This window comes from Pelmatolapia mariae, linkage group LG6, assembly GCF_036321145.2.
Source record: "Pelmatolapia mariae isolate MD_Pm_ZW linkage group LG6, Pm_UMD_F_2, whole genome shotgun sequence".
NCBI lineage: Eukaryota > Metazoa > Chordata > Actinopteri > Cichliformes > Cichlidae > Pelmatolapia > Pelmatolapia mariae.
This window is the reverse complement of record NC_086232.1, coordinates 35,700,134-35,725,616: the sequence shown is the minus strand read 5'-3', so window position 1 is coordinate 35,725,616 and position 25,483 is coordinate 35,700,134. Positions and strand designations below refer to the sequence as shown.

Here is a 25,483-nt window from a genome sequence, read left to right as displayed (position 1 = left end):
TACTCGTGACTTCTTAAAACATATCATGCTAGAAAAGACAACCACAATACCCGGTCTAAATGTTTAAAAAAGGCACGTGCAAAGATTAAAGGTTAACTAAAATAAATACTACAACATGTTTTATCTATATAGAGACTATCAAAGGTTGTGACATGTTAATTTGTTTTTCTGCTATCGCATTGCATCATACTGCATGCTGAAACTCCGAAGCACTATCTATATCATGTCTCATTTTAATGATAGGTATTACAGGGGACAGTAATATGTTCTTAGACTGACTAACTTGAAGAGGTTAAAGTTGTCAAAACCATTAAACACATATACATGTACGTCATTGAGATGTGTAATACAAAAAACAATTTCTTTAATACAATTATCTCTTATTAGCCTATTTATCTTTTCCCCCTTTAAACTTTAAATGAAACTAAAGTGAGCGATCCTGACCACCATGGCTTGAACTGGCCCCCTTAATCAAAGCTTTTCCCAAATACAAATGTGCATTTGTACCTTTGGAAATAATGCACTACATCATAGGAGCAAAGATGAAAATAGAAGAGTCATTTCATTAATTAATATTTATTGTGTTTTATCAGAAATAACACATAACCATCACAATAACGAGAAATAATTTGTACACTTTTGTTGAAGCATATCTTAAAGCCAGTCTGCAAAACCATTAAGCACCGATTTACTAAAACACAGGTTTTAAGGTAAGTAAAAAGTATTGTGTGAATAAACAATGTCAGTTTTATGGGTAAAAAAAATTAATTAGACTAAGTAGGCATATGACAAAACGAGGCACAAATGAAGAAGGTGCTCTTCTTAATACTGCTCATGGTTGTTAAAAGGTTTTAAATTTGTTGCATTTTTAATTTACCTTACTAAAGTTTTCCTTTTATCTATACAATGTAATTATGTTACCATATTGTTACCATATTGAATCCTTTCATAAAATATTAACTGGGAGCACTTGCAGAACCCTTAAATCCCTCAAAGTGATATTGTTATCTTGTTTGCGCAAAATAATTTATAGTCTAGGTACTCAACATGTGGCCTGTGGGCCAGTGTCAGACTTCAAAAATGTTATGTGGCTTCTAATCACCCTTGATTCAACAACAGTTCAGTCAAAACCAATGTATAGTACCGCTGAAAACTAGAAGCAGGGAGCATATCTCTTCAATTTTAACTATTTTCTTTGACATTATAGCAAAATAAACCACCCTAACCTTAATTTAAAAAATAGTTGGTACAATTTAACAACCACCTAACTCTGATAAGACAAACTAAAATTGTTTGATGTGAGATTTTTTTTCCTTATGACCCTAAATCATATGCTGGCTCCTTAAATTGCCTCATATGCACTTGAAGCAACTTCAAATACAAACACTTTGATTACACAATAAAACATTTTAAAGTCATCAGCAGAACTCATTTCTCTGCAGGCCATACACTTGTAGTCCTTCACATAGTCATTCAGTATGTGAAGCAAATGATGGCTTTGTGTAATTGCAATGCAGGGTGTTCCAAAGTGAAACTAAAACTTGATTAGCTGAGATGTTTCCATTATACACTGGGTGGGTGAAGTTGTTTGAGCAACCAGTATCTATTAAATTATGATCTACCCACAAGGTGTTTATTGTTTGTCGATGTAATGAAGTTGTGAGGTCATATATGAGGAACATGATTATGTTTAATTAAAATGAATTAATTAATACTCATGGAAGTTCACCAAACATGTAGACATTATTGGTAGGCAGGAAGCTGAGCCTGTTTCTTTGTGCTCTTCCCACCATCATTTGCAGCAGCCAGCAGACTGTGTGCTGCAGCATCCCCCAGTGGCTGATGCAGGGCCTTGCACACCCAACTTCAGGGCCAGCTCAAAAGGGTCCTCAATGCCAGCCTGTATGAATAATTCAGCCAAGCAGAAGCATTAAAAGAACAAGCACCCAGTTACATGTATGTATCATGTAATATTTGTGTTTCATCCCAAATCACTGTAAGCAAGGTCAAAAAATTGAAGAAGTGAATCCAGGTACTATTATGGTACATTATAACAGAACACCGGCTCTTCTACATGGAGTCTTTTTATGGCCCTGTGCTTCCTTTATCAGTCGCTGGTTGTTCATTAAGTCACAATTTCAAAGCAGCTGTTCTTTCCATGAATAAGAACAAAGGCTTTTTTTATTACTATTATCATCACACTGCTGTAGTGATTAGAGAAAACTCTTTCAGACGAGACTTCAATTCAGGTGGCAGTCCAAACTGTTAATAATGAGGTGGATTTTGATAAGCCTTTACCATTTTAATTTACTTCTATTTCTAATATCAGAAGAGAAAAAAAAATCTTTAATGAGTGGTTAACAAGTTAGAGTACTCATTTTAAAAAAATGTAAAGCGGTGCTGTTAGAGGTGTATGTGCATAAAATGATTGTAAGCCCTGATAAAATGGTATTCTATTAGCTGAGTGTAGAACATTCCTTCTTGTTCAAGGTTCCCCAGCATGACTCCACAGTCTGGTTATGAGTCCAAGACAGCTGCTTGACCTTGTGCTTGTGCATGTGTGTATGTATGTTTGAGGGGTACGTGAACGTCCAAGAATGTACAGCATGCAGAAGCACATGCATGTGTGTTTGTGAGCGCAGTTTGACAGAGGCGATCTGCCCTCTGGGCGTGTCACACAAATTGATACCAGAAACATACTGACCCCTAATGTGTAAAAGAGACATCCAAGAATTTAAACACAACACTGACCTTAGGTTTGACTCCACAGGGCCCAGTGGGGCCCCCCAGTGGCTGGAAAGTAAAGTCCTCTGCAAATCTGGAATGTGTCAGTATGTTGGCCACCTCTCCATCCACCTCCACAACTTCATTGGCCTACAAAATACATCCAAATCTGAAATCATTTGTATAGTTTAAGTGAGTAGAAGGCTCATATATATTCTAATTCAGAATATACAGACCATGAAGGTGTACTGACAGTCAAACTGGAAACTATCCTCTGCCCCTGTAATGCCCCCATTATATATGACTTTGCAGTTCTTGGTGTTCCCATTGGGGACCTTAAACAAGCGGTATGTGGCAGAAACAAACTTGAAGTCACCTGTATTAAACACACAAGATTGAAATGTAAAAAAAATAAAATAAAAATACATTTCATGTCATACACGAGGGTTAGCAGTCACTGGATATTTACTCTTTTCCAGAGCTCTGTAAACTCCAAAGAAGGCTGTGTGGGAAAATCCCAGTAGATCATCAATTTCTGAAATAATCATACCAGCTTATCTGGCACTAAGAACCACGCCACATTCAAAGTTACCTAAATCACCTTTTTCCCCCCATTCTGATGCTCGGTCTGAACTTCAGCAGGTCATCATGACCATGTCGACATGCCTATGTGCACCGAGCTGCAGTCATGTGATTTACTGACTAGATATTTGCATTAAAAAGCAGCTGAACAGATGTACCTAACAAAGTGGCTGTTGAGTGTAATTCTGTATCAAGCAAATAATGCAAAAGTCAAGCAAGTAAAAAAGCTGTCAAACCAAGAATGCCCTGCAGTTCCTTGTTGTCAACAGTGATGACACTGGCCGTAACCAGCCGTGGGGGGCTGAAGCCCACTTTTTCAGCCAATTGCAGGAGATCCTTCCACCAGAGTGCTCCAGCAAGGCACTCACCTGCAAAGATAAAACAGACTATGATAATCTGGTGGGTGCTTGTCAATTTATGGCAGTAGAATATTAATTAGACGTACCCCATAACACTTTGTGATTTTTAATTTCCTCTGTTAGTCTTCCATTGCTGTAAATGTCACTGAAGTACAGCTCACCACCATCCTAATGAGGAAAAATGAGAAAGTGTATGTAAATGTGTAAATATTTGCTTAGCTTTGCTCTCATAGTTTTATGATTGAAGATTTAATAACAATATTTAAAAAATGAGAAGCAGTGTACCTTAAGTACTTTGTAAGCTTCAGTCAGTACCAGCCTCTTGTCTGGAGAAAGATTCACCACACAGTTGGAGCTAAGCAAAAGCAAAAGATGTTCAAAACTGTTATTCTATGATTATATATTGTTAAACTGCACACAAAAAAGGATTAGTAAGACATCTTACATAATTACATCAAACGAGTCATTTTCCAGACCTGCCTTGGTCAAGGCTTCGATGTAGCCTTGGACAAAATTTATATTTGGCTTCTTGTAACCAAACTCTTTCATATGATGGTCCACATAGATCCTGGCCAACTCGAGCTGGAATTTAAAAAGAAAAAAAGGTATTTATCAGAATTTATCAGTATCACTCAATAAGTCCAAAACTTTTTGGTTGTATTTAAGGCATGCATGCATACAGAACAGAGTTTTGTCTTTACAAATTAAGAAGTTGAAAAATTTTCACTTAGAAGATTTTACCAGCCTTAAATAAAGTTTTGGAGATATTCTGAGTTCAATTCAGTATCATTTAACCATCAACTAGGATGCACCGATTAATCATAAGGCCAATACAGCGATACGGATGTTCAATACCTGGCCATCAGTCATGTCAATACCAGTGACATGTCCCTTCTCACCCACAAGCTGACTCAACATATAGCAGTCCCTCCCACTTCCACTGCCCAAGTCTAGTATCCTGCAGCCCTCTAAGCATTCTGGCACAACCAAGCCACAGCCATAGTACCTGTGGGAGACAAAAACATATCAGGTTCACTGATTTTGAAGTGTGACTAGAAGAACAGAGAGGTCAGCAACCCACTAACCTAGCAGTTATTTCAGGGTGTACTTTCTTCAGTGCCTGGCGAATGAAGTCAGGGGTGGGCTGGACTGGAGCCACGCAGGCATTGGTCTTTAGGTCTGAGGTTTTCTTCAGCCTCTTGCCATAATAATCCTGTTTTGACAAAGAAATCTTGGTAACAGTAGCTCCTCATTATGAAGCAGACTATTTATTTATAAATAAACAGTTTGTTTGCTCCCGTTGTCTCAGCAACATAAATAAAATCCTTTGGGACCCATCTCACCATGATGATGCACTGTTTGAACATCTACCTTCAGGCAGACGTTTCAGAGCCATAAAGACATAATAGACTAAGGAACTTAGTCTGTTAAGCTTTTATCCCTCAGCCATCAAAATGCTGAACACTGCTAAATTACGGACAACCAGATTCAATACAACTTACATATACAATGTTTACATTGTTACAGCATGATCTCATGTTTACATGTTTACAATTGTAGATACTCTTGGTATTTAAGCTAACACCGGCAAATGGGGAGAAGCACAATATGGAAACGATTGTGTTGTTGTTGTTTGTTATATATATATATATACATACACATGTATGTATAGATAGATAGATAGATAGATAGTTATGTATATATACACTAATTTCTATTCTTCTTTTGCACTGAGATAAGTCCAATGAGGTTTATAAAAGACACAAACGGTTTTACTGTCTGACTCTGAGGCTGCATTGGAAACTGACCATACAAGCAATGGAACAAAACTGCTGGACAGACACCTTAATGAGCACAACTACGGCTAACATGTGTTTATTTTTAAATGACAGATGATCTGTACAAACAGATCATTTACTCATCAGGGGCCAGATCTGTTTTAACAGTTACATAAATACTGAAAATAGGCTAACAACACTCTGTCATAAGCAGTACCACTACCGACTGGTGTTATTTTACCTTCACATCCACGTGAATCGTGCTATCAGAGAATCCCTTTGGACACGTACTTTAAAAAAAGAAAAAGAAAACATGAGTTACAGATTAGCCCTCCAAATACACGTCAGTAAGTTAGCCTACGCCAAGTCACTGCTAGTTCTCTGCTGACTTAAACTGATGTAGCTTTAGTTACAAGTAAGGTCACATTACAAGATCACAAGTTATTTTAGTCTTTAACTTGACACTTTATGACTATTGTTTCTTTAAAATAACCGTGTACGTATCATAACAACATTAAAGGTGAAGGTTCAACCTGACACACGTCACTCGCTGAATTCAGAACAGCTACAGCTTGCAATTGGACAATGCACAAGGATTAGGCTGTTTTTACCTCTTTCCATGGTCCATGGTTACATTACGTTCGCTACCCAAGTAAAGGAAAATCTCAGTGTGCTGTCAAGTTTCCTTACTTTGAACGAACACTGTGCGTTTCACTTCCTGTTTTACCAGCGCGCCCTCTACTTGCCTCACTGCCTAACATAACAGCAACAATGTGACAGCATTTCACATTGTTGCTGTATTAATTAAATGCATTTGATTTAATTTAATAGAAACAAGGCTATCGATTTCATGGGGATTTCTAAGAGGAAGCATGGGACACTCCCACCAATCATTTAGCTCAATAATAATAGATAAATAATTAAAACTGGGAGTTACAGAATATAATAATATTATACTATATTATAATATTGCCTTCTTGTTAAATGGTAAGGTGCCTTCCATATGTGGTCAGTGACGGTTTATCAGTTTACAATAAAAACAGCTGTTACCTGCAAGTAAACCGTTTTTATTATATGTGGCAAAAGTGCCACAGCTTCAAACTGGAACATACACAGCATTATAGGTGCATAGCAGCATAGCCCTTTCTGGGAGACTACTAAAAGTCAAAATTCAAATTTTGACAAAGTTAGACAACCTTCTGGGAAAGTAGTAAGGAGTGCTTGTGATATTGTACAAAATCCTAATTATATGTGTATGGGACTTTACACATATGCCTGATGGATGGAGATGCCATCAGGCATATCCAGGATGGACCCTGCCTTTCACCCAATGATGGCTGGGATAAACTCCAATCAGCTGATTAGCGGCATTTGTTAGGATCCTTGACCTTTACAATAACATCACTCAGTAGAACCACTCTGAAATTAAGTCACGGACACAGTGATCGACTACAATTAAGCATTTTTATTGAACATACATCCATCTTAGTTGTCATAATAAATGGCTTATGTCAAGAAGTGCAAAACCACACACACTTATGAAGAAAGAAAAATGTCTTTGGCGAGATGCCCCTGATCTTGTTAACAAATTACCTACTGTACTGTTAGTCAAACGTACCCTTCACACAACTTCAGTTTAAGTCTCAGAAGAACTTAAGTCTTTCTCAACAAAAAAACAATACGCACAAGAAGAAAAAAAAAAGAATCTGTCCATAATGATAAAGCTAATGATTTCATAAAAATGATTAAAGCAACTATTTGGTTCATGAACATGTTACAGAATGTTGTACATGATTTGTAATATAAAGTGGTTTTGAGATTTTATACAGTTCCGTTATTTTTTCAAAGAATCAGACAATATGAAAAATAGCTCATCTTTCGACTACATGTACCACAATTACACAATGACATCTTCTAGCTTGCAGAAAGCATTAACGGATAAAGCACTTTCGAGTTTGTTTAGGCTTTGATGGGCAAAAGTCAATCAGCTTAACTGTTTTTGCAGAAAGTTACTTTCCTTTTGTGCTGGAAATTCTGGGAAACAATTTTCTCCTAGAGCCGTAAAACTAACGGCTGAAACGTTTGTGCTTTGCAGAATTGCAATTTGTGCATCTTTTCAGGTACTCCAAGTAGATTAATTACATGGCATAATGGTGTCGTCTCATCAGTTGTGGCTACTTAAAGAGATTAGACATAGATTTCTTTGTGGAGGTTTCACAAGGCATCTTTTATTTGTGTTTATCATCTATGGCATACCACTAGAAGCTCAGAAGGCTAGATTGTCAGAATTCAAACTCCTAAAATAACAGGAACTGACAACTATATATTTTTTCCTCTACCACATTGTCTTTGTTTTGTAACAACAGTGCAGCATGATACATATTGTACCATGCTGTACCATAATAGTCTCATAAAGATCCTGTTGTGCAATCGCTTATTTTTAAGATACTCTGGTATTCATAACAGCCAATGACTTATTTCATTACCTTATGCTCATTTCTAATAAGAAACTAATCTCTAATCTGCCCACTAATATATATATGTATATATATTTTTTGACTGCTTATCCAACTACGGTTACAAGGTTACTGGAGCCTGCCTTATCAGACATTATGTACATCCTGGACACGTCTCCATTCAAACTCAAACTTAGGGATAGAAATGTAAATTTACCAAAGATGGAAATTGAAGCACCATGAAGAAAACCACACAAGCTCAGAAAGAACATGCAAACAGAGAAAGGCAGGTTCAAACTGCTCTGTTGGGTTAAATACTTATGTTAAAAGTCATTTGTGTGCAAACTGTTTGCTTCACAACCATAGCCTTTATTAAATCCTCATTTTAATACAAACTTATACGGGATGAATGTCTAAATGAAGAAAACATATATACATTAAAAGTAACATTTCCTTTCTTGATTGAACAGTACAAATGCAGATGACTGGAAATATAAACCCTGGTTTAAAAAAAAAAAAAAAAGAAGTCACTTTTCCAGTTGACGAAAATTAGCCTTAATGTGCCCTTCAATGAGACGTTAAATGTTTCTTGTATGAATAGCAAGGCTGAACAATGGCAAAACTGTGGTGATATGAAAATTCAATACAAATAGTGTTAAAAGTTATGATGTTTTTTCACTGTAAAGCTGGTGAAGGTGGTAATTCGTTAAAGTGACTTTAAAATGTGAGGTGTGATGTTGCCCATCTCACGTGTAATCTCTATGAAGCTTAACATTCGGTTCATGTTTTTGGTACCTGCTTTCTCCGGGTCTCTCAACATAATGGAAGCCTATCATTGTCCATCAAATTTCTGCATTTTTAAGGGGGTAGGCACATACTACAAACATTCAACAAATTAATTTTAAAAATGATTGTATACAAAACAAATCTGCTGCATTCCCTACTAACAATTCAGAGGTCCATTTCTCACACATTACAACAAAACTGTAAGAAGGTAATCATCTACTGCTAATTTAAGACTAGATTTAAACAACCTTAGCATCTGCAAGATAAATACCATTTGTGCAAAAGAGGAACTGTTCTCATGAAGATTTGTTAATGCACTAACACTTCCCTATCACTAGTGAGACTTACATAGCAACAAAAACAGACAAAAGGCAGCATGGTTTTGAACTGCTGAAAAAGCACTTTAGAAACATGAGTCTAACAGGACATCCCACAAAGTCTTGTTCTGACATCCCTGTACAATATCAGCTTACATAAACACATACTTTGGGTAAATCCACATACTTGTCCAAAAATGTTCCTGCTGTGTGTTGTTTTATTACATAGTTCACTACCTGCAGAGAACAAACAGCTTTGCAGAATTGTTGCAAGCACCTGGCAAAGAGAGCTACATTCATCCTAGGCAGTGAACGTCCTGTTCTGACAGCACAACTTCAGCCATCATATCCATGACTGTGTCAGTAGCTTTTGTTGTATGAGAAGGGCAAATGAAGGACTCTGTGTGCATAGTCTGAAGTCCCAATTGCCACAGGATATTAAAGGGCCTTACAGACCAAATATAACCCAAAATACACAGGTTAAGGCCACTGTTCCACACAGGAGCGTGCTTTTTCAACCTCTGGATCTCAGAGAATTTTTAGCAGAGATCCTACTTGCTGCTCCCTCACTTCTCACTTGTTTTATCTAAGATGCACACATTCATAAAAAAGACTTAGAAAGCAAACACTTCCTGAAGTACAAAAACAGTGTAGTGCTCTCCTTCCCTCGTGACAAAGGTGTGTTAACTTTGCTTCAGCCCTGTGGCTCAGTGCTGGTGCTGTGTGCTGGTCCTTCCTGCTCATTGATGGTGTGGAGGAGGAGGCACAAAGGAGGGTTTAGGGAGCCACTACTTATCTGGTGAGCTGGCTGGGGACTTCCTGTTGGCCCACATCCAGGCCGCCTATCAACTTCCCCAAGAGCCTGCTCCTCCTCCACACTGAAGGAGGCCTGATGGCTGCAGCTGTCACAGAATTCGCCTGCTTCCTCCTCTTCCTCGTCAGCTTTCTCATGCCCCAGAAGGCTCTCTAGCTCCCTTAACTCCTTGCTTTCCTGGCCTGTACTTCCAGCTCCACTACAACCACTGCTCCCACGTGTGCCACACACACACACCTCAATCCCAGAATCACCTGTAATTCGCCGCCTCCTTCCACTGGGGAGTCGCTCTTTGTCCTCAACACTACCATCTGACAGGCTGAGATCCTTCAGCAGGGGGTTCTTGCAGGAGTCATCCCCACTTTCGCTTAGTTTTTCCTGGTTGGCGAGTCCCTCTCTGCTAAGCCCTTCTGAGAGCAGTATCACGCCTGAATTTTGTGCCGTTTGCACGGACTTGGTGTCAGGCTTTGGCCTCAAGTCTAAAGTGGGAGGTTGTGGTTCCTCTATGGTGGGCCTACAACACAGGCTATCAGAGACTGGGGGAACTGGGGAAGGCTGAATGGCTGTACAGTGTCCTTGCTGCTGCTCAGGAGCCAGTGGACTAGAAGCCACTGAGGATGGGCCAGTGTGTAAGGCACTGTAGGGAGGGGGAGGAGTCGGCGGCCGGTTGACCACCTCTTCATATTCAGGTAGGAGGTAGTTTGGCAGAAACCCTATAGGAAAAGAAAAAAAAAAAGCTTTAAAAAGGCTATAAAAAGCACATAAATAAATACATGCCATGCACACCACTGATTATACACACAGGTTTCTGACCTGCCAAAAAAAAAAAGAAAAAAAGAAGACACTTTGACCTAACTGAACTCCCCAGACCAGAATTCAAACAGTTCCAAAACAAAGCAATAGGGTAAAAATGTGACAACAAAAGCTTATTTGTGGGTCAAGTGTGTGCTGAGGGCCATTGCAATTTCACGTTACAACAGTGGCAAGGTACCAAGACAACAATGTTGGTCATTTCCTGTAAACTAAAGCATGCAAACAGGGAAGGTTCTGGCAACACCACAACATGTGGAACCATAGATAGAGTTCCCTGTAAACTGCATCTGTGACAGGTTCCACTGCGTAGTAGGTGCAAAGCCATTTTTTAAACGAGTTTAAGAATAGTATGTGCAGTGTTTTCAGTAAAGCAGCTGCAGCTATCAGTTATTTTAGTAATCGAGTAATCTATTCATTCATTCATTGATTAATCGAGTAATCAGATAAGGAATTTGTTTCTCTTATTAATGAGCAATAATAAATACTCAAAAGTTAAAAAACACCCACAGATTTTTCTAAATGAACTGCTCATTTGTGTCCATTTTAGAAATTCCAATGTTTTAATGCAAACAGCTGTTAAAAAAACCAAAACAAAAAACAACAATTTTTTTGTATTTATGTGCCATATTAAATTTTATTTTGTAAAGAAAACATTTTAAGTGTAAAAATATATAAAGAATCTCAAGTACAGCCAAAGGTCAAAGTCAGTAAAATAAGATATATTTGAAATCTAAATTAAAGGCATAAAAAAAAAAAAATGTACCTTTACTCTGCATCTGACTTTTAATGGTCAATGTACTTTCGATTGGCTTGTTAAAAAAAAGCTTCAATTTTTACTTAATGCAATTTAATTAGCACAATATTTTATGTTATTTCACTTTTAATCTGCAAAATGTTATGAACGCCTTAAATATGGTTTAGTACACCCAGTGCCCCCCTTTAGACTGACCCCTGTTTGCAGCAGGTATCGTTTCAATGTAAAATAGTACAGCTACCGTTAGTCAACTTATACAGCAACCTCTGTGTTTTAAACATGGCATCACACCAAGTTAACAGTTGATCTGCATATTTCCAATAAACTTCTGTTGACTTCCAGCTGATTTTTCTATGTACAAAACAAACTTCGGTGGAGGGAGCAGTTACAAAGTTTGCTTTTTATCACCTTGGGAGTTTGTTGATCAGGTGCTTTGATGAAGAACCCGAGCTTTTTACCCAGTAAACAGCGCTGCTGTTATGGATACTAGAAACACATTTTCTTTCACTCAACCTGAGCTCACTGTCTTAGTAACGGCTCCACCTGTTTGCTCTGTACCGACTCCACGTTAAACTGTGCCAGTGTCATCATCTCTGCTGCCGTTGTGTTATCATTGTGTGTGGGCTTAATGTTGTCAAACTTTTCATTGCTCCCAAATATGTTTGTATTGCAGGTCTGTTTGGCATGCTACAGATCTGTGTGTTAAATGAACAGTGTTGGGACTAACGCGTTATTAAGTAACGCGTTACAGTAACTACGTTATTATTGTGGTAACGAGCACGGTAACTAGTTATTATGCCAAAACCAGGAACGCGTTACTCGTTACTGGGATTTAGATAGGCTCGTTATTCGTTACTTCGTGTGGTGGATATCGCGGAGCTTCCACAGATTCAGTAACATTAGCAAGTGGTGGAAGCCAGCAGGTGGATGAAGGAAAAGGGAGGCAAGAGCAGAGACCCGAAGCGGCCGCCGGTCCGCGTGTCAGGTGAACTGAACTTCAGGTAAGAAGTTATGACCTGCAGTCTATCGGAGTCAGATATAAACCAAGTTTAGGTGCAGTTTATTTTCGTTATGCTGACATTTTCGTACTGCGTGCTAGCTAGCATGATGGAGTTTCTATACAGCTGGGTGGGTGCTTTGATGTTACTGATGTTGAACTTTATTTTGTTCATACGGTTAATTATTAGAGTTGCCAACCGTCCCCTAAAAGACAGAATCGTCTGGTATTCAGAGAAAATATTACGCGTTTCGTACTGAGGTGAAAAGAAACACGATTTGTCCCGGACTTCAGCTACAATGAAAAAGACACAAAGCTGGAGCTGCACAGCTGCCTCTTCTTCTCTCATTCTCTCCCGTTTCTACTTCAATCACGAAACTGATCAATGATCAGCTGATCGGCTTTTCTCTCTTGTTTATTTATCGCCCACTTTGCGCCAGAAAGAGGAAACCAGCGGATGTTGTGCTAAACAACAGCAGCACGTTTAAGCTTGATCAGCTGTTGTTAGAATTTATTTAATATTAATTTCTAGTATCAGCTGATGTTTGCTGGAGCCACAGCTGTAAAGCTGCTGGTCATGATATCAGTTTGGTTATCTGGTGAGAGGGGAACATGAAGATGAAACCAGGAGATGTCCTTACTGAGTCATCAGAGCTGAACAGGTGATGGAGAAACAGGTTTACCTTTTAGGTGACATGAATGAGTTGAAGGGAAGTTATGAACTGTTTCTGAGAGACAAATAACACCAGGATCCTTTTCTAAGTAGCTGACAGCTGGTAACTGTGCAGGGGCGGGTCTAGCAAAGTTTTGCCAGGGGGGCCAGGTAGGGCATTACATACATATATACCATCAGAACAGTGTACATCACTGTCACAACAGTGTTTGTTTTCATTCAAAGGCTTTATGATTTTTCCTATAATGGCGGGCCGGTCTCTAGTCAAAATGCCCGGGACAATTTTTTTGTCCAAGTCCAGCTCTGTATGCAGCTCATCTGCAGTCTGGTGTTACCTACATCTTCCTATTCAGAAGGCAGAATTTCCAAGTTCTGAGTACAATCAAAAGCACCACGACTGCAGTTTTTGTGTTGGATGTAAAAAGCAGGCTAGAATCATGGCGGCGGTCAACGACGGTCCAGGCGTGGGATTTCTCTCGTGGAAATCTGCACATTATTTTTTCCTTTCTATTGGTAGGTGGCACAGTGCACTGTGGCAAGTAAGCAAGCTAGAAGACTGGCAAACTTGCTGGGTATCCAGTTACGGAAGCAACACATTAACAAGAGAATTCTGAGTAAAACCAAAGTTACTTTCCCTAGTAACTAGTTACTTTGAAAGTAACGAGTAACTTGAAGTAACTGAGTTACTTTTTTAGAGAAGTAACTAGTAATGTAACTAAGTTACTAATTTAAAGTAACTTACCCAACACTGTAAATGAAACACTGAAGCAAAGAATTTGTGTCGAGAAATTTTTATCGAATCACTCGATTAATTGTTGCAGCTCTAGTTTTAGTACAGTATTTATCATTTGTACAAACTGTACTGTATTGATGCGTATGTGTACTCATGTTCCATTTAATAACCATCACTATTAAGAAAAAAAATCTCAAATTCATTTCTTACTGTAATTCTAGAGCTGATACCAGTTGACTTAATTCCATGTTCACTGATTTCTCAAAACTTTGGATTGTTTACCAAATAATAGGAAACTGAGCCTGTTTTAAACTCCTGTGAGCAGTCTTAAACTAGTTCACAATTTTTGGATTGATCCTAAAGGATTAATAAAGTAACAGTAATTACTTTATTTTAGGCTTTTTGCTTTAAATACAACAAAGACACATCATCTCCTTAAGGAGAGCTCAGAAACACTGCAGAGTTCATTTGTTATGTTCACCACTATAACCAACTCTAGTTCACTTGAAACTGTTCATGCAAACCAATGAAATGATGAAACCTTAAATACATAATTGCTTAGTTACGATAAAAAAAATACGCTTAATAAATAGTAAAAATATCAACATCAGATTTCGTTGTTTTTTTTAAGATTTATATAATGTGGGTGTATGTTCGAGTGGCAGAGCTTACTGAAGTAAAAGGGCACAGAGGGGTAGTTGTGTGCTTCACGGTAAGCAATGAGGTTGATCTCGTGCTGCCGTTGTTGCTGCTGTAGTCTGTGTTTGGTGCGGCGATGATGACATACACAGCAGCAGCTTAAAATGAAGATGATTGCCCACACCAACCAAAACCCTAAAATCAGAGGAAGAGCAATTTAGTTTAGTTAATACATGTGAAAATAATGTGACTTTTTTAATATTAAGCAAAACAAACAAGTTAAATAGTTCAAAGTGGGCAAAAATGTGCTCTTCATTATCCATGTGGTGATGTAACAAGTGCCTGCTGCTAACACAAATATAACATTGCAGATCAAACAGTTCAACACAGTGAAACATCCACACGCTTATATACTATAAACAACTATGTATGCATTGCATTATAAGCTTTACACCATGAAAATCCATTTAAACATCAGAGTTCCTTCTTATCAGTACAACAGAGTACTGACAGATTTTCAATTTGGCACCAGAGCTGTATGACATCAGCACCCAAATTTCTACATAGTATGGAAGGCATACTATATAGACGTCTTTCATGCTACTTAGCCTGAAATATTCTGTTTTGACCTTATAGTATAATGAGTGCTAATAACTGGATCCATTTCAAAATGTTGAGGTTTGCAGGACATCAACATAAAAAAAATTATAAAAGAAAGCTGACTTGGATTAGGTGTGGGTGATATATCACATATACTTCATGTATGAAAAGTTTTTACATGTACGATGGTTAAAATGGCTCTATCATAGCCGCTGAGTATAAATTGCCATGGCAATATTAAGCTGTCTGCATGTAACTCACTGTGAACACACACCCCCTACCCAATGCTGCGAATGGATCACTAATCCAATTCCAACTGGAAATTTTTGTGTTTTTCTGTGCTGAGCATGTGTGTTTATATTTTACCAGATAGGGGAAAAAAATAAAAAAATATGGCCACAGCAGGCGTTTCAGACAAGTGAAGGAATTAGACTGTAACTGAAGAGGAGTCAGATTAGCTAGTTCCAAAGAGAAACAGCACTGGAACAATAATCTGGCAGTGGTTTGGACTTCACAAGGAGGACGTCGAAAAAAGGCAGTAATTTGCAAAACATGCCATAAAACCATTGCCACAAAAGGTTGTAGTGCCACAAATTTATACCACCACCTGAAAAGTCATCCACTGCAAAATGAAGAATGATTTAAACTAAGTCTCTCCACACACCAAAGAAAACATTAAATAAACCAGCCGTGAAGCAGATCACATTGGTGTGTTTGTTTGCCAAAGCCATCCCATATCACCAAAAAAAGTACAAAGTGGGGGGAAAATCACAGACGCAGCAACAAAATATATTGCGAAAGAGATGGCTTCTATCAGAGATGTACATTTCAGTAATAGAAAATATAGCCTAACAGCTAATAATAAGCGTGACCTTCTTATCAACAACTACGGATCTGTGGCTCAGCCGCACATATGAGCCACATCTTAGGAGTTAAAAAGCTTTTGCCTCCAAACAAGCTTTTTCTCTGAGGATCGCACAGGAGATCTAATTGCACAAGGACTGCAAGATCACATCATGGAATTTATCAGAAAGTAATCAGGTGTGCATCACCACGGATAACAGCAGTACCACAAAAACCACAGAAAAAGACATGCTGTGACAGTATTGTCATTTGTGAAAAACTTTGTGTGTAAGTGATGGTTAAAAAAAGATTTCAATTAGTATACCGGTACAATTTTAGGCACTATATAGTTGAAAATAAAATTTGTTTTTGGAGGTTACTTAAACATATCGTGATATAGCCAAAAGAAAATACTGTGATATTAGATGTTCCTCATATCACCCAGCCCTGCAGTGGATGGAGTTCTTTGGGGACAAAAAACCCACAGATTTCCCAGAAAACTGTGATTAATCAACTGTGCTTTTTTCTTCCTGTAACATCAAGTTCTCATTTTCTATAAAGGACTTTTGAAACTGATCTGTTTTGAGCTTGGTCTAAACAGAACAAAAGATCTCAAACAGTTTTTAGGGTGTGTTTGAAATAAGCAGACTGCCACTACATAATCACAGAAAAATTTAGGAAACTTCACTTCAAGGACAACAAGGCAAGGCCATCTATGTCTGTGGAAAATAGGAATGTAAACGATACAGTCCACCATTCAATGGCTGCTGGCCCTTTGCATAAACCAATACTGAGAGCAGGAACTTCAGTAATTTGCTAATACTGTCTTGGATGCAACGTGAGACATTTTCTTTTATTTAGGGCACTGAAGAATCTTAGTTCATTACGTCAATATTTTTTGGCAAGCTGCATTTTACTCCCCATCATGTCCTCAGTGAATAATTAATGCTGTAATATAACTCCCTCTATTTTTACAGAGAGCCCACACCAATTGCTATACCTCACTTTTGCCCTTGAGGCAACCTTTTTGCAACTGTGGCTAGGCAAGACATCAAATTTACCAAACATAAATGCACTAAGGCAGATAGTGCAACTCTGCATTAGTAGTCACCATTTCCAGCAGGGCATATACAGATATGTGACAAATTAAGGGAAAAAACATTGATGCAGTAGCTCTGCAACGGTTTAGAAGATGATTTTGCTTATATGGTTTGGGACCCAGATGAACACCTATGGAAAACTTTTGTCCTTTGAGCTGTTCCTCCAACTTCTTTAAAACACCCAATACATTCAACAGATATGCAGAATCAATGGCAAAGTACCTGACTAAAACACTAGAGTATTAGATTATTTCAACAGTGCCAGCTGATAAGCAACAAGAACAGTTTCACCATTACATAATTTGTAGATCTATGAGAGCTGATAAGCCATTTTTATTATCCAACTGAGTGCATGCCATGGTTAAAAAAAAGGTTTGAGTACCTATTAAGAATCTTTATGTGAAGAAAACATTACCAATTTTAGTTCAATTTAATTTAAACATTAGTGTTCCCGTGTAACACTGTACAGGAAATTCTCAATAAAGCACAAGCTTCACTATGTTTTTAATGGTGATATCCTTGTATCTGCTACTTATCTTAACAGCAGTCCCTGCCATGATATCACAATGTTGATTACATTGCACTCAGAGAGTTCCTGCAAATCTGTGACCTCTGACTACAGAGAGCTAAGACTAAAACTACACAGGTGCGCCTAAAATATAATAGAATTGAGATGATGAATGCTGAATATGCATTTAGACATAGTAATAATAAACAAGTTAAACTGCTAATATCAAATTGCACAGGTTACAACATGAAACAAGGCAAGCCCTATAGATTTTATAACTGGACTCACTCATTATGCCAGCGTTGCACCCTTTCATCCTTGTCTGTCCTCTTGCACTTTATTTCTATCAAGCACTTTTTCCAGCATCCCAAATTTTCCCCTTATAAATACATTAACCTGGTGAACATGATCTGCTCCATCTGACCATGAGAGTTTGCTCACTGTTGCTGGCAGTTCAGTCTTAGTTTAAGAACAAAATGTAAATTAAATTCTGAGGATGACACCCCACTTCAAGACGTCTAACCTTGTTTTGGGCCATGACAGACGACAAAACTACAATTTTAAGCATCACATTTTATGTGTCCCAGTCTTGCTTCGGTACTAAGTGTATTTGTCCCATTACTCTTTCAGTCCTTATTACAATGCATCAGCTTAATATTACAATGATTGCTTTTGTCATACCTTGTCTATTAGTGCCTACCACAGAGTGAAAGGTTTAAGAATTAAGATTAAACACACAAGAAGAAAATTAGACTTACACCAAAGCTCATAGTAGTAACTGCAGCACTGAGATTCCCCACAGCAATGTCCAGACTCACAGATGTAGCTCTGGTTGTTAACACCTTCACAGTGCAGCAGGCTCTGCAAAACAAGTAAAGAAATGCAGTCACTTGTTAGTAGCCATTTATTTATCCATCTTATTTATCCCAACAATGACAACGTCCAATAACAAAAACGAAATAAAAATTATCTGAGCCTATAACACGATAAAAAAGTCTACAAAATGAAACTGGTTTGAACAACATGGTCATCACTGCCACCGACAGGAGTATTATGTTCTTTAAGTTCTCCATACTTATGGATATAAATATACAATTTTAGTCAGCTTACTAAAGCATAGACCCTATCTGGGGTTTTGTTAATCTTTCTGAAAATTTGGTTGACATAGGTTAATTATCCCCACATTTGTGACACAAAGAAAAAAAGAAATATCAAAATCAATTACTTATTTTCACTTGCCAACAGAACAATGACATGTACATCTACTTTAAATCTGATATCAGCCAATATTATTTTCTTAGAGTGAAGTGGTGATACAGAATCCTGATACTTTAATATGAGAAAGAATTCAGAAGGAAAAAAAAAACAAAATACAAACAAACAACAAAAAAACAAAAAACAAAAACAAAAAACCCACAGCTAACCCTGATCTATCATTTTGAATATTAATAATAACACTGCAGATAATGTAGAAGCCATACATTTATATTTGTTCTGAACTAAACATGTCATAATCACTTATTGGAAACTACTAGAATTTCACTAATGTTTAAGACACATATCAAGTCTAAATGTATGAATCACAGTCAGCACAAAAACCACCCAGTATGCTTCCCAGAACAGTGAAAAAGAAAAGAAATTTAAATTCAAACTTCAGCTAAGGCCAAATGAGAATGAGGATAATGTCAAAATAAATAGGGCACTTGTCTCCACTCCAGGCATGTGGTTGCATGTTTTAACAGTCAATATAGCAAACTAGCAGCCTGGTCAACAGTTAACTTTACAAAACATGTTAGTGTGCTGCCACCAAACCTGTAAAAACTTCCATTGTGAAATAAACAGAGAAGACAGATCGCTATAGAAAAAAAAAAAGGAGAGAGCATTGTAATCAAAAACCTTGAGACAGCTTTACAAACTTTTCCAAGTAGATCAGTTATTCTAGATTAGCTTAATGATTAGCTAACCAAAGTTCTATATCTGGATTTTCTATCTCTCTGCAGATTACCAGTGCAGGTCCCCGACTGAGAGGCATGATGATCATGGGTCCACAAATCCTAGACAGGTTTCCTCTACCACATGGGTCATTAAAGTCAAACAGCTCTCAAGCATACTCTCACCCTCTCACACAGCCTTCCTCTCCGTCTTTGTAGACCATACACACACACACACACACCCCTCCCACACTCCCTCGGCCCACTCCAATCCAGGCCCAAACAGTGGACAAGGATTGCTTTACGGAAATTTCCAAGCAGCAGTGGAGAGCGAGCTGCTAGCTGAGCCACTGCATGAAAATAAGTTGTGCAGAGTGGTGAGAAGTGTGTTAAGTATGAGGGAGGGAGAGAACGAAAGAAAATCAAAGAAACTCCAGACACACAAGTATTATTTGTCACACAAGAAATACCAGATCAGCACAAAACAAACTGCTGACATAAAATTATAGCCCCGACTTCAAATCTGATGGATTGTCAGCCGTTTCGGCTTCATCAACATGACATTTTTTAAAATTCAGTTCCACAGCTTTAATTCTGTGTAATAATTACTGGATGTTCTGTTCCTTAAGTTTGTTTTTTGATAACATTAGCTGTTTTCACAAGCCAATCTCAACCATATGCTGTGCTCCTTTGGGGTTGGGCTTTTTATTGCAATTCAGTAGAGATAACCATCTAGTTTGTTTGGGTCTTCAGCACTGAGTGTTCAGTCATCAGTGCTGCATGCAAAGAATGGGGTAATGAATGGGGAGGGGGCTTCAAGATTTTACAAAACAGTTTAACAGGAAAAAGTACTATAGTTAAGTCTTTAACATGAACATGCATGAACTAATCTGTTTTCCACAAACTAGACCTAAAAAAACATCTGAGAGCACTCCCAGTTCTTACTTTTTAGTCACCCTAAGAGACCGTGAGCGAGCAAAGAATCTGGACTAGTGAGATTCCCCTGTCTCTAATCCAAGCAATCAACAGAGACAATGAGACAATCCACCTCTCTTATGCCACACTTGCAGATTAAAGGCAGATTTGGTTACTGTCTCTGAGATTACTGTTGCATCAGAAAATAAATTAAGCTTATTAATGAGAACTTGCTGAAATGACCAGTTCAAACATCTGCTGGTGACAATCAGACACTGTTACTGGAGATACAAGGCAGCAGTTCTTTCTTAAATCTTGACTGCACAATCAGAGCTGATCCACTTAGCTCAGGCCTGTAGGACTTGGCAAGTCAGACGATGCATGCAAGGACCTCGCTGCCCTTTTATTAGTCTGTCCTACAACAAAGAAAGGCACCCTTTCATAGTCATGAAGGTTATGCATAACAAAAAACTCCTGCAGCAACCGTAAATGCTATGAATGCACCCGAGAAAGGTGCCGCAGCTTAGGAGGAGAGTTTAGTAAACCAGAGTTGCTGAATTTTATCTCCAAGTTAACAAACAGTATGTTCACAGCAGCTAAAGCTTTGCCTCAAAAGAAAACATTTATACAAAAATTTATACAACTGTTTTGGCTGTTTAAGAGGTTGTTAATTCTAAAATTACAAACTGGATTATCTATGATTGGCTTTACATCTGATGTCTTCCAATATAGCGTAAGCTACACTTTGCAACATTACCATGTCAGAAACTTCTCATTTTATACAGTGCAGAGGTATTACTGATGCTAATTCTTTCTGAAGAGTCCCATGGCTAGGGAAGACCTTTTAAGCTTTTGAGGCTGGTGTTTTTTTTTTTTTTGGTTTTTTTTTTTTAAACCTGATGACCGTGTTTCCACTGTTAGGAAATTATTTTACTGAAAAAAGGGAGGGCAAAATAAACATTTCAGGGTGCTTATGTGTGTGAAGAAAGCAAGAGATGGACGGGGACAAGGATCCTAGTCTCAAAGGCTGCCCTTACTTTACCCTATGATTGAGAGGGACTGCAGGATTTAGGGCCAGTTTGAAAAGGCTTTAAGTCAAAATAGCAGTGAAAAGCCAAACCACGTGCCTTTTTAGCCTTTTGTTTCTCCTACTCCTTTAAACGGTTAAGTAAAGAAACAAAGAATCGCAGACTTTTAGCAGTGATGAATACCACCCTACCACCCATTAAAACATCAGAGTGACAGCTCATGCAGGTCAAGCTTAAAGTTTTAGCTTTGTCTTTCACTACCCTGGGAAGTCTTTTTTTTCCTTTTTTTTTTTGTAATTTTGATGTGTGAATGGACCTTTTTTCAAACTTACATTGTATAATGAAGAGAATAACTCTTATTATGAACCGCTGCCAAATGGTAATCAACATAATCACTTATTATAATAACATGAAACAGATACAATATACCTGAAATCACCATATTAAGTTTTGGAGGTGTGAAAGCACATGGCACATATAGTTGGGGTCTTGTGCTGCATCTATTGCATCTACTAAGTTTATAATTCTGTTGTCAGCAAATTACCTGCACACACGTGCACTGATAACATAAAGACATAAAGCATGTGATAATAGTAGCCATCTGTAATTACTTTACTCCCAAAGTGCTGAACTTACTCATAATCTATTACACTACACATGTCAAAACTTGTGAAGAATTTAACCTAAATTAAGTATTTAAACCAGTAGGGTAATAATTTTCCCTTTCTTCTTTTTTCTTGCCAGTACTGAGTACAAAAAAACCCTTCCTGGAAGTGTTACTGGACATAAGCAACGAGTTAACGATTCTGGTCACACAGGAATGCCCATTAAATTCAAACTTCACATTTAGTGCTCACATTATGTTGTCACATTGCTCCTGATTAATAAAACTTTGCTAGGCTCTAGCCAGCCTTTCTGTGATTGGTTGTTGAGTTGTTAGTTGGGTGAAGACTCTTTGTAACACTGTTAATTTTCAATGAAAATGAAAACAAATATTTCCTCCATGAGCTTTTCTTGTAAGCACACAAGTGAACTGTAGCTTTCACTTGGTGAGACTTCTCACTGTGTGAAGCAAATCCAGTTGACTCCTACCTGACAGCAGCTCAAATCACTCACAAGGTAATGAAAAAAAAAATTACAGCAGACCATTGCTCCTTCAGATATTTTTTTTTTAAATAATCAACAACATACAAGTCCAACAGAGCACCAACATTAGCTGGCACTTTCAAACCAGTCAAGCGTGCTGTCAAAAACAGACTTCTGAAACAGAGTATGTTTCCAAAACAATTTCACCTACTTCCAAGATGCACAAAAACAAAAATCTGAAGAAGTTAGAGCTCCAGCACCACTTGTACTCTACATAGTCTGTCAAACAGAGCAAGTTTCATAAAAAGCTGAATACTCAATTGGGACAAATACATTCGTGTTTACTTTCTGAAAGGACTTATTAATAACTGACATTGTCCTGAAAAAACAACAACATACCAATAAGCTAATTTATACAGTGACAGTTGCAGTATTTTGCTCTGGTGATAAGGGCTAGAGCAGTACAGGATATATCAAAGACAGGGTAAACCTAGACTACAAAGAGGTCCATAGGATTGTTTGAAAATAAAGAACAATATATTTGAATACATTTTGCACCATGGTATATTTTAAATTAAACAACTAAAGTGGAGACTTTAAATATTCAATTAAATGTTTGGAAATTACATTTTTATAAATACTCCCCCCATTTTCAGACTTAAAGGTAATGAAACAAAGTAACAACTTTAAATACTTGAGTAAAAGTACCTGTTGCTTGTCTGTGTCTCTCTCTGCCTATTTTTTTTTTTTATTCTGTAACTAAAAGCACAACTATGGGGTCATTAAAGAATTTCCCATTTTTCTCTCTTGGGGAACTTCTGGGTTGCTTTTGCATTATGTGTTAGATGATTGACCTTTTGGATCAGTTTTAAAGCATTTAACTGAATCTGAGCTGAGAGTATAGTCCTGTAAACTTCAGAATTCATCATGATACGTCTATCAGCAGTGATATCATTAATAAAAATTGGTAACCCAGCTCCACTTACAGCCATACATGCTGACAGTGGCCTCCACACCGTTTGACAGATAATATTGTACGTTTCAGATAATGAACCTCTTTCACCACGTCTGCCTTCCCATTATTGTGGTAGAAGTTAATCTTGGTTTAATCTTTCCAGTGTTTTTTCTATTCTTTTTTCATTACTGGACAGGCGCTTGTCAAATCAAATCTGGCCATCATGTTCTTGATTGTAGACTTTGACAATAATACACCTTCCTCCATGTCTAGATGTTTTTAAGTGCATATCCTGGCCAGCACAAAGAGTACTGCAATCACCCGCTTTAGTCATTTTCTGTGGTCTTTCATTTCTTCTGGGGTTGCTGAGCTGGCTGGTGCATTCCTTCTTCTTAAGAATGAACTGTTGATTTGGCCACTCCTTCAGTTTTTGCTGTCTCTAGAATAGTTTAATTTTGATTTTACAGACCAATGATGTCCTCCTACGCTTGTATCAAGATCTCTTTGGACGTCGTTTAAAAGTTGCAGCAAACAGCTACCAAATGCAGTTCAGTTCAAGCTCGTGAAGATGCATTTCTGGTGTGTCTATGACACTATGCCATGCATTATAGACCTCAGCTCTGGCGTCTCAACACACCAAGGGTTCTCTTTACGTTTTTATCTTACCACTGAAAAGTCATATGTTCAAGGCTAATTTCGTTTCTAAATATATTTTGTGTGTATATAAGTACAGCCATAGAAAATACAACAATATGGTTTAATACTGCAAATACTGCATGCCTTCAGAAGTGGGGGAAAAAGTACCATAAATGTAATCTAGAACAAGGACTAATACATTTAAAACATCACCCTTGACCCCTTTTAGAGTAATAAGCCTTCTTATTGAGGATATACAGTTCATGTATGTTCATGTATTTAAAAAAAAATCACTGCTGATTTTATACTGTATGTGTTAAAACTGTACATCACTGTTTACGTAAAAACGAAGAAACTTAAGAATCCAGTTCTGTTCTATTCACGAAGCTACTCCCAATGTTTTACATTCATTTTTGTAAAAGGAAAACATCAAGGCCCAAAGACTGAAATAATGGGAGCAGACTACCACGAAGCCAAGACAGTGATAATAATATATAGCTCTTCGACACAGATTAATTACCGAGTGAAGTTCATACGAGCTATTTTTATGTTGCTGGTAACTACACCGCTCTTGATCCAAGTCAGACGATTTTATTCTGTTTACTGCTATGGTAGCAGTCAGGCATGAAGAACTGCTTTTGCTAATCGTGCTACTCACTTCTGGCTAAAATGTCATCCGCCTATCATAAAGAAAACAGACCAAGGCCCTGACTCACTGATCTTTGTTTTTTTACTTCAACGGTGCGTTAGCTGCCGAAGCTAGCAGCCGAAGTAAGTTAGCAAGCAGGCAGCTAACGTATTTCCTGACAACACGGTAAGAGTTGCAGCTGGCAAATATCAACGACAGCAGATTTTTAAAAATGCATCAAAGACTAGGCGAGCTTGTTATAAAGCAGAATAAAAATTCCCTATTCGGATAGTCGTCTACCTTAGCCCGGTATCTATCTAGCTAGCTATCTGAGAAAGCCTTGTTTTTGAGTGAGCAACCTTACCGTGTCGGCTGCTGCGGACTCGGTGGGGGTGACAGAGCCAACAGCGTGCAAAAACAATCCCATTTTAAGACCCGAACATTCGCCTCTCATTCCTCCAAAGGGGGCTCTGACTACAACAGAAACATAGGCATGCAAAACACTTGTTTTCATAAACTGTGTTCGACTATCTTTAAGTATTTCTCGGCCCGTATCGCGTTGCGAGGCCGCTGTAAGCACCGCCTCCTTTGCGTACTGGGCATTACAAAAAACGATGCTAACGCAACTGGTTGCTGTCGGTGCCACTGACTGATACAGCTGTTATACAAGCCGTTCCCTAGCTCAGGCACTCCGCTTCGGTCAGCTGGGTGTGGCGTGGTCACCTCTATACGTTGCATGTGCACAACGTGATGGGCGTTCGGTGCCGTGGATCATAACTGGTTTTGCGGATTGACCAGCGATTGGACAGCCCCAGCCAGATGGGAAGA

At 38.1% G+C, this 25,483-nt stretch overlaps 2 protein-coding genes across 2 annotated transcripts; both read right to left on the bottom strand.

Moving 5' to 3' along the window:
• Window positions 1–609: 609 nt before the first annotated feature.
• Window positions 610–6,164, bottom strand: as3mt (arsenite methyltransferase). Its single transcript, XM_063475476.1, has 11 exons — window positions 6,055–6,164; window positions 5,685–5,733; window positions 4,751–4,878; window positions 4,521–4,671; window positions 4,111–4,247; window positions 3,951–4,020; window positions 3,752–3,833; window positions 3,543–3,674; window positions 2,961–3,100; window positions 2,752–2,874; window positions 610–1,900 (listed from the first exon to the last, which is right to left on the bottom strand). Exons 1-11 carry the CDS (start codon window positions 6,069–6,071, stop codon window positions 1,793–1,795), a joined length of 1,137 nt encoding a protein of 378 aa, XP_063331546.1. The 5' UTR covers window positions 6,072–6,164; the 3' UTR covers window positions 610–1,792.
• Window positions 6,165–6,926: 762 nt separating this feature from the next.
• On the bottom strand, window positions 6,927–25,417 carry wbp1lb (WW domain binding protein 1-like b). The gene is made up of 4 exons (XM_063476763.1): window positions 25,020–25,417; window positions 18,235–18,337; window positions 14,459–14,620; window positions 6,927–10,529 (listed from the first exon to the last, which is right to left on the bottom strand). The coding sequence occupies exons 1-4, from the start codon at window positions 25,167–25,169 to the stop codon at window positions 9,697–9,699; spliced, it is 1,248 nt and encodes a 415-aa protein (XP_063332833.1). The 5' UTR covers window positions 25,170–25,417; the 3' UTR covers window positions 6,927–9,696.
• Window positions 25,418–25,483: the final 66 nt, after the last annotated feature.

Coding starts and splice junctions, on each gene's coding strand:
- wbp1lb (XM_063476763.1), bottom strand. CDS start 25,169: ATGAAAACAAGTGTTTTGCATGCCTATGTTTCTGTTGTAGTCAGAGCC. Junction 18,338..25,019: donor AGTCCGCAGCAGCCGACACG/GTAAGGTTGCTC, acceptor CTTGTTTTGCAG/AGCCTGCTGCACTGTGAAGG. Junction 10,530..14,458: donor CTCTGTGCCCTTTTACTTCA/GTAAGCTCTGCC, acceptor CTTTTCCTATAG/GGTTTCTGCCAAACTACCTC.
- as3mt (XM_063475476.1), bottom strand. Junction 4,672..4,750: donor CACCCTGAAATAACTGCTAG/GTTAGTGGGTTG, acceptor TGTCTCCCACAG/GTACTATGGCTGTGGCTTGG. Junction 3,675..3,751: donor AAATCACAAAGTGTTATGGG/GTACGTCTAATT, acceptor TTATCTTTGCAG/GTGAGTGCCTTGCTGGAGCA.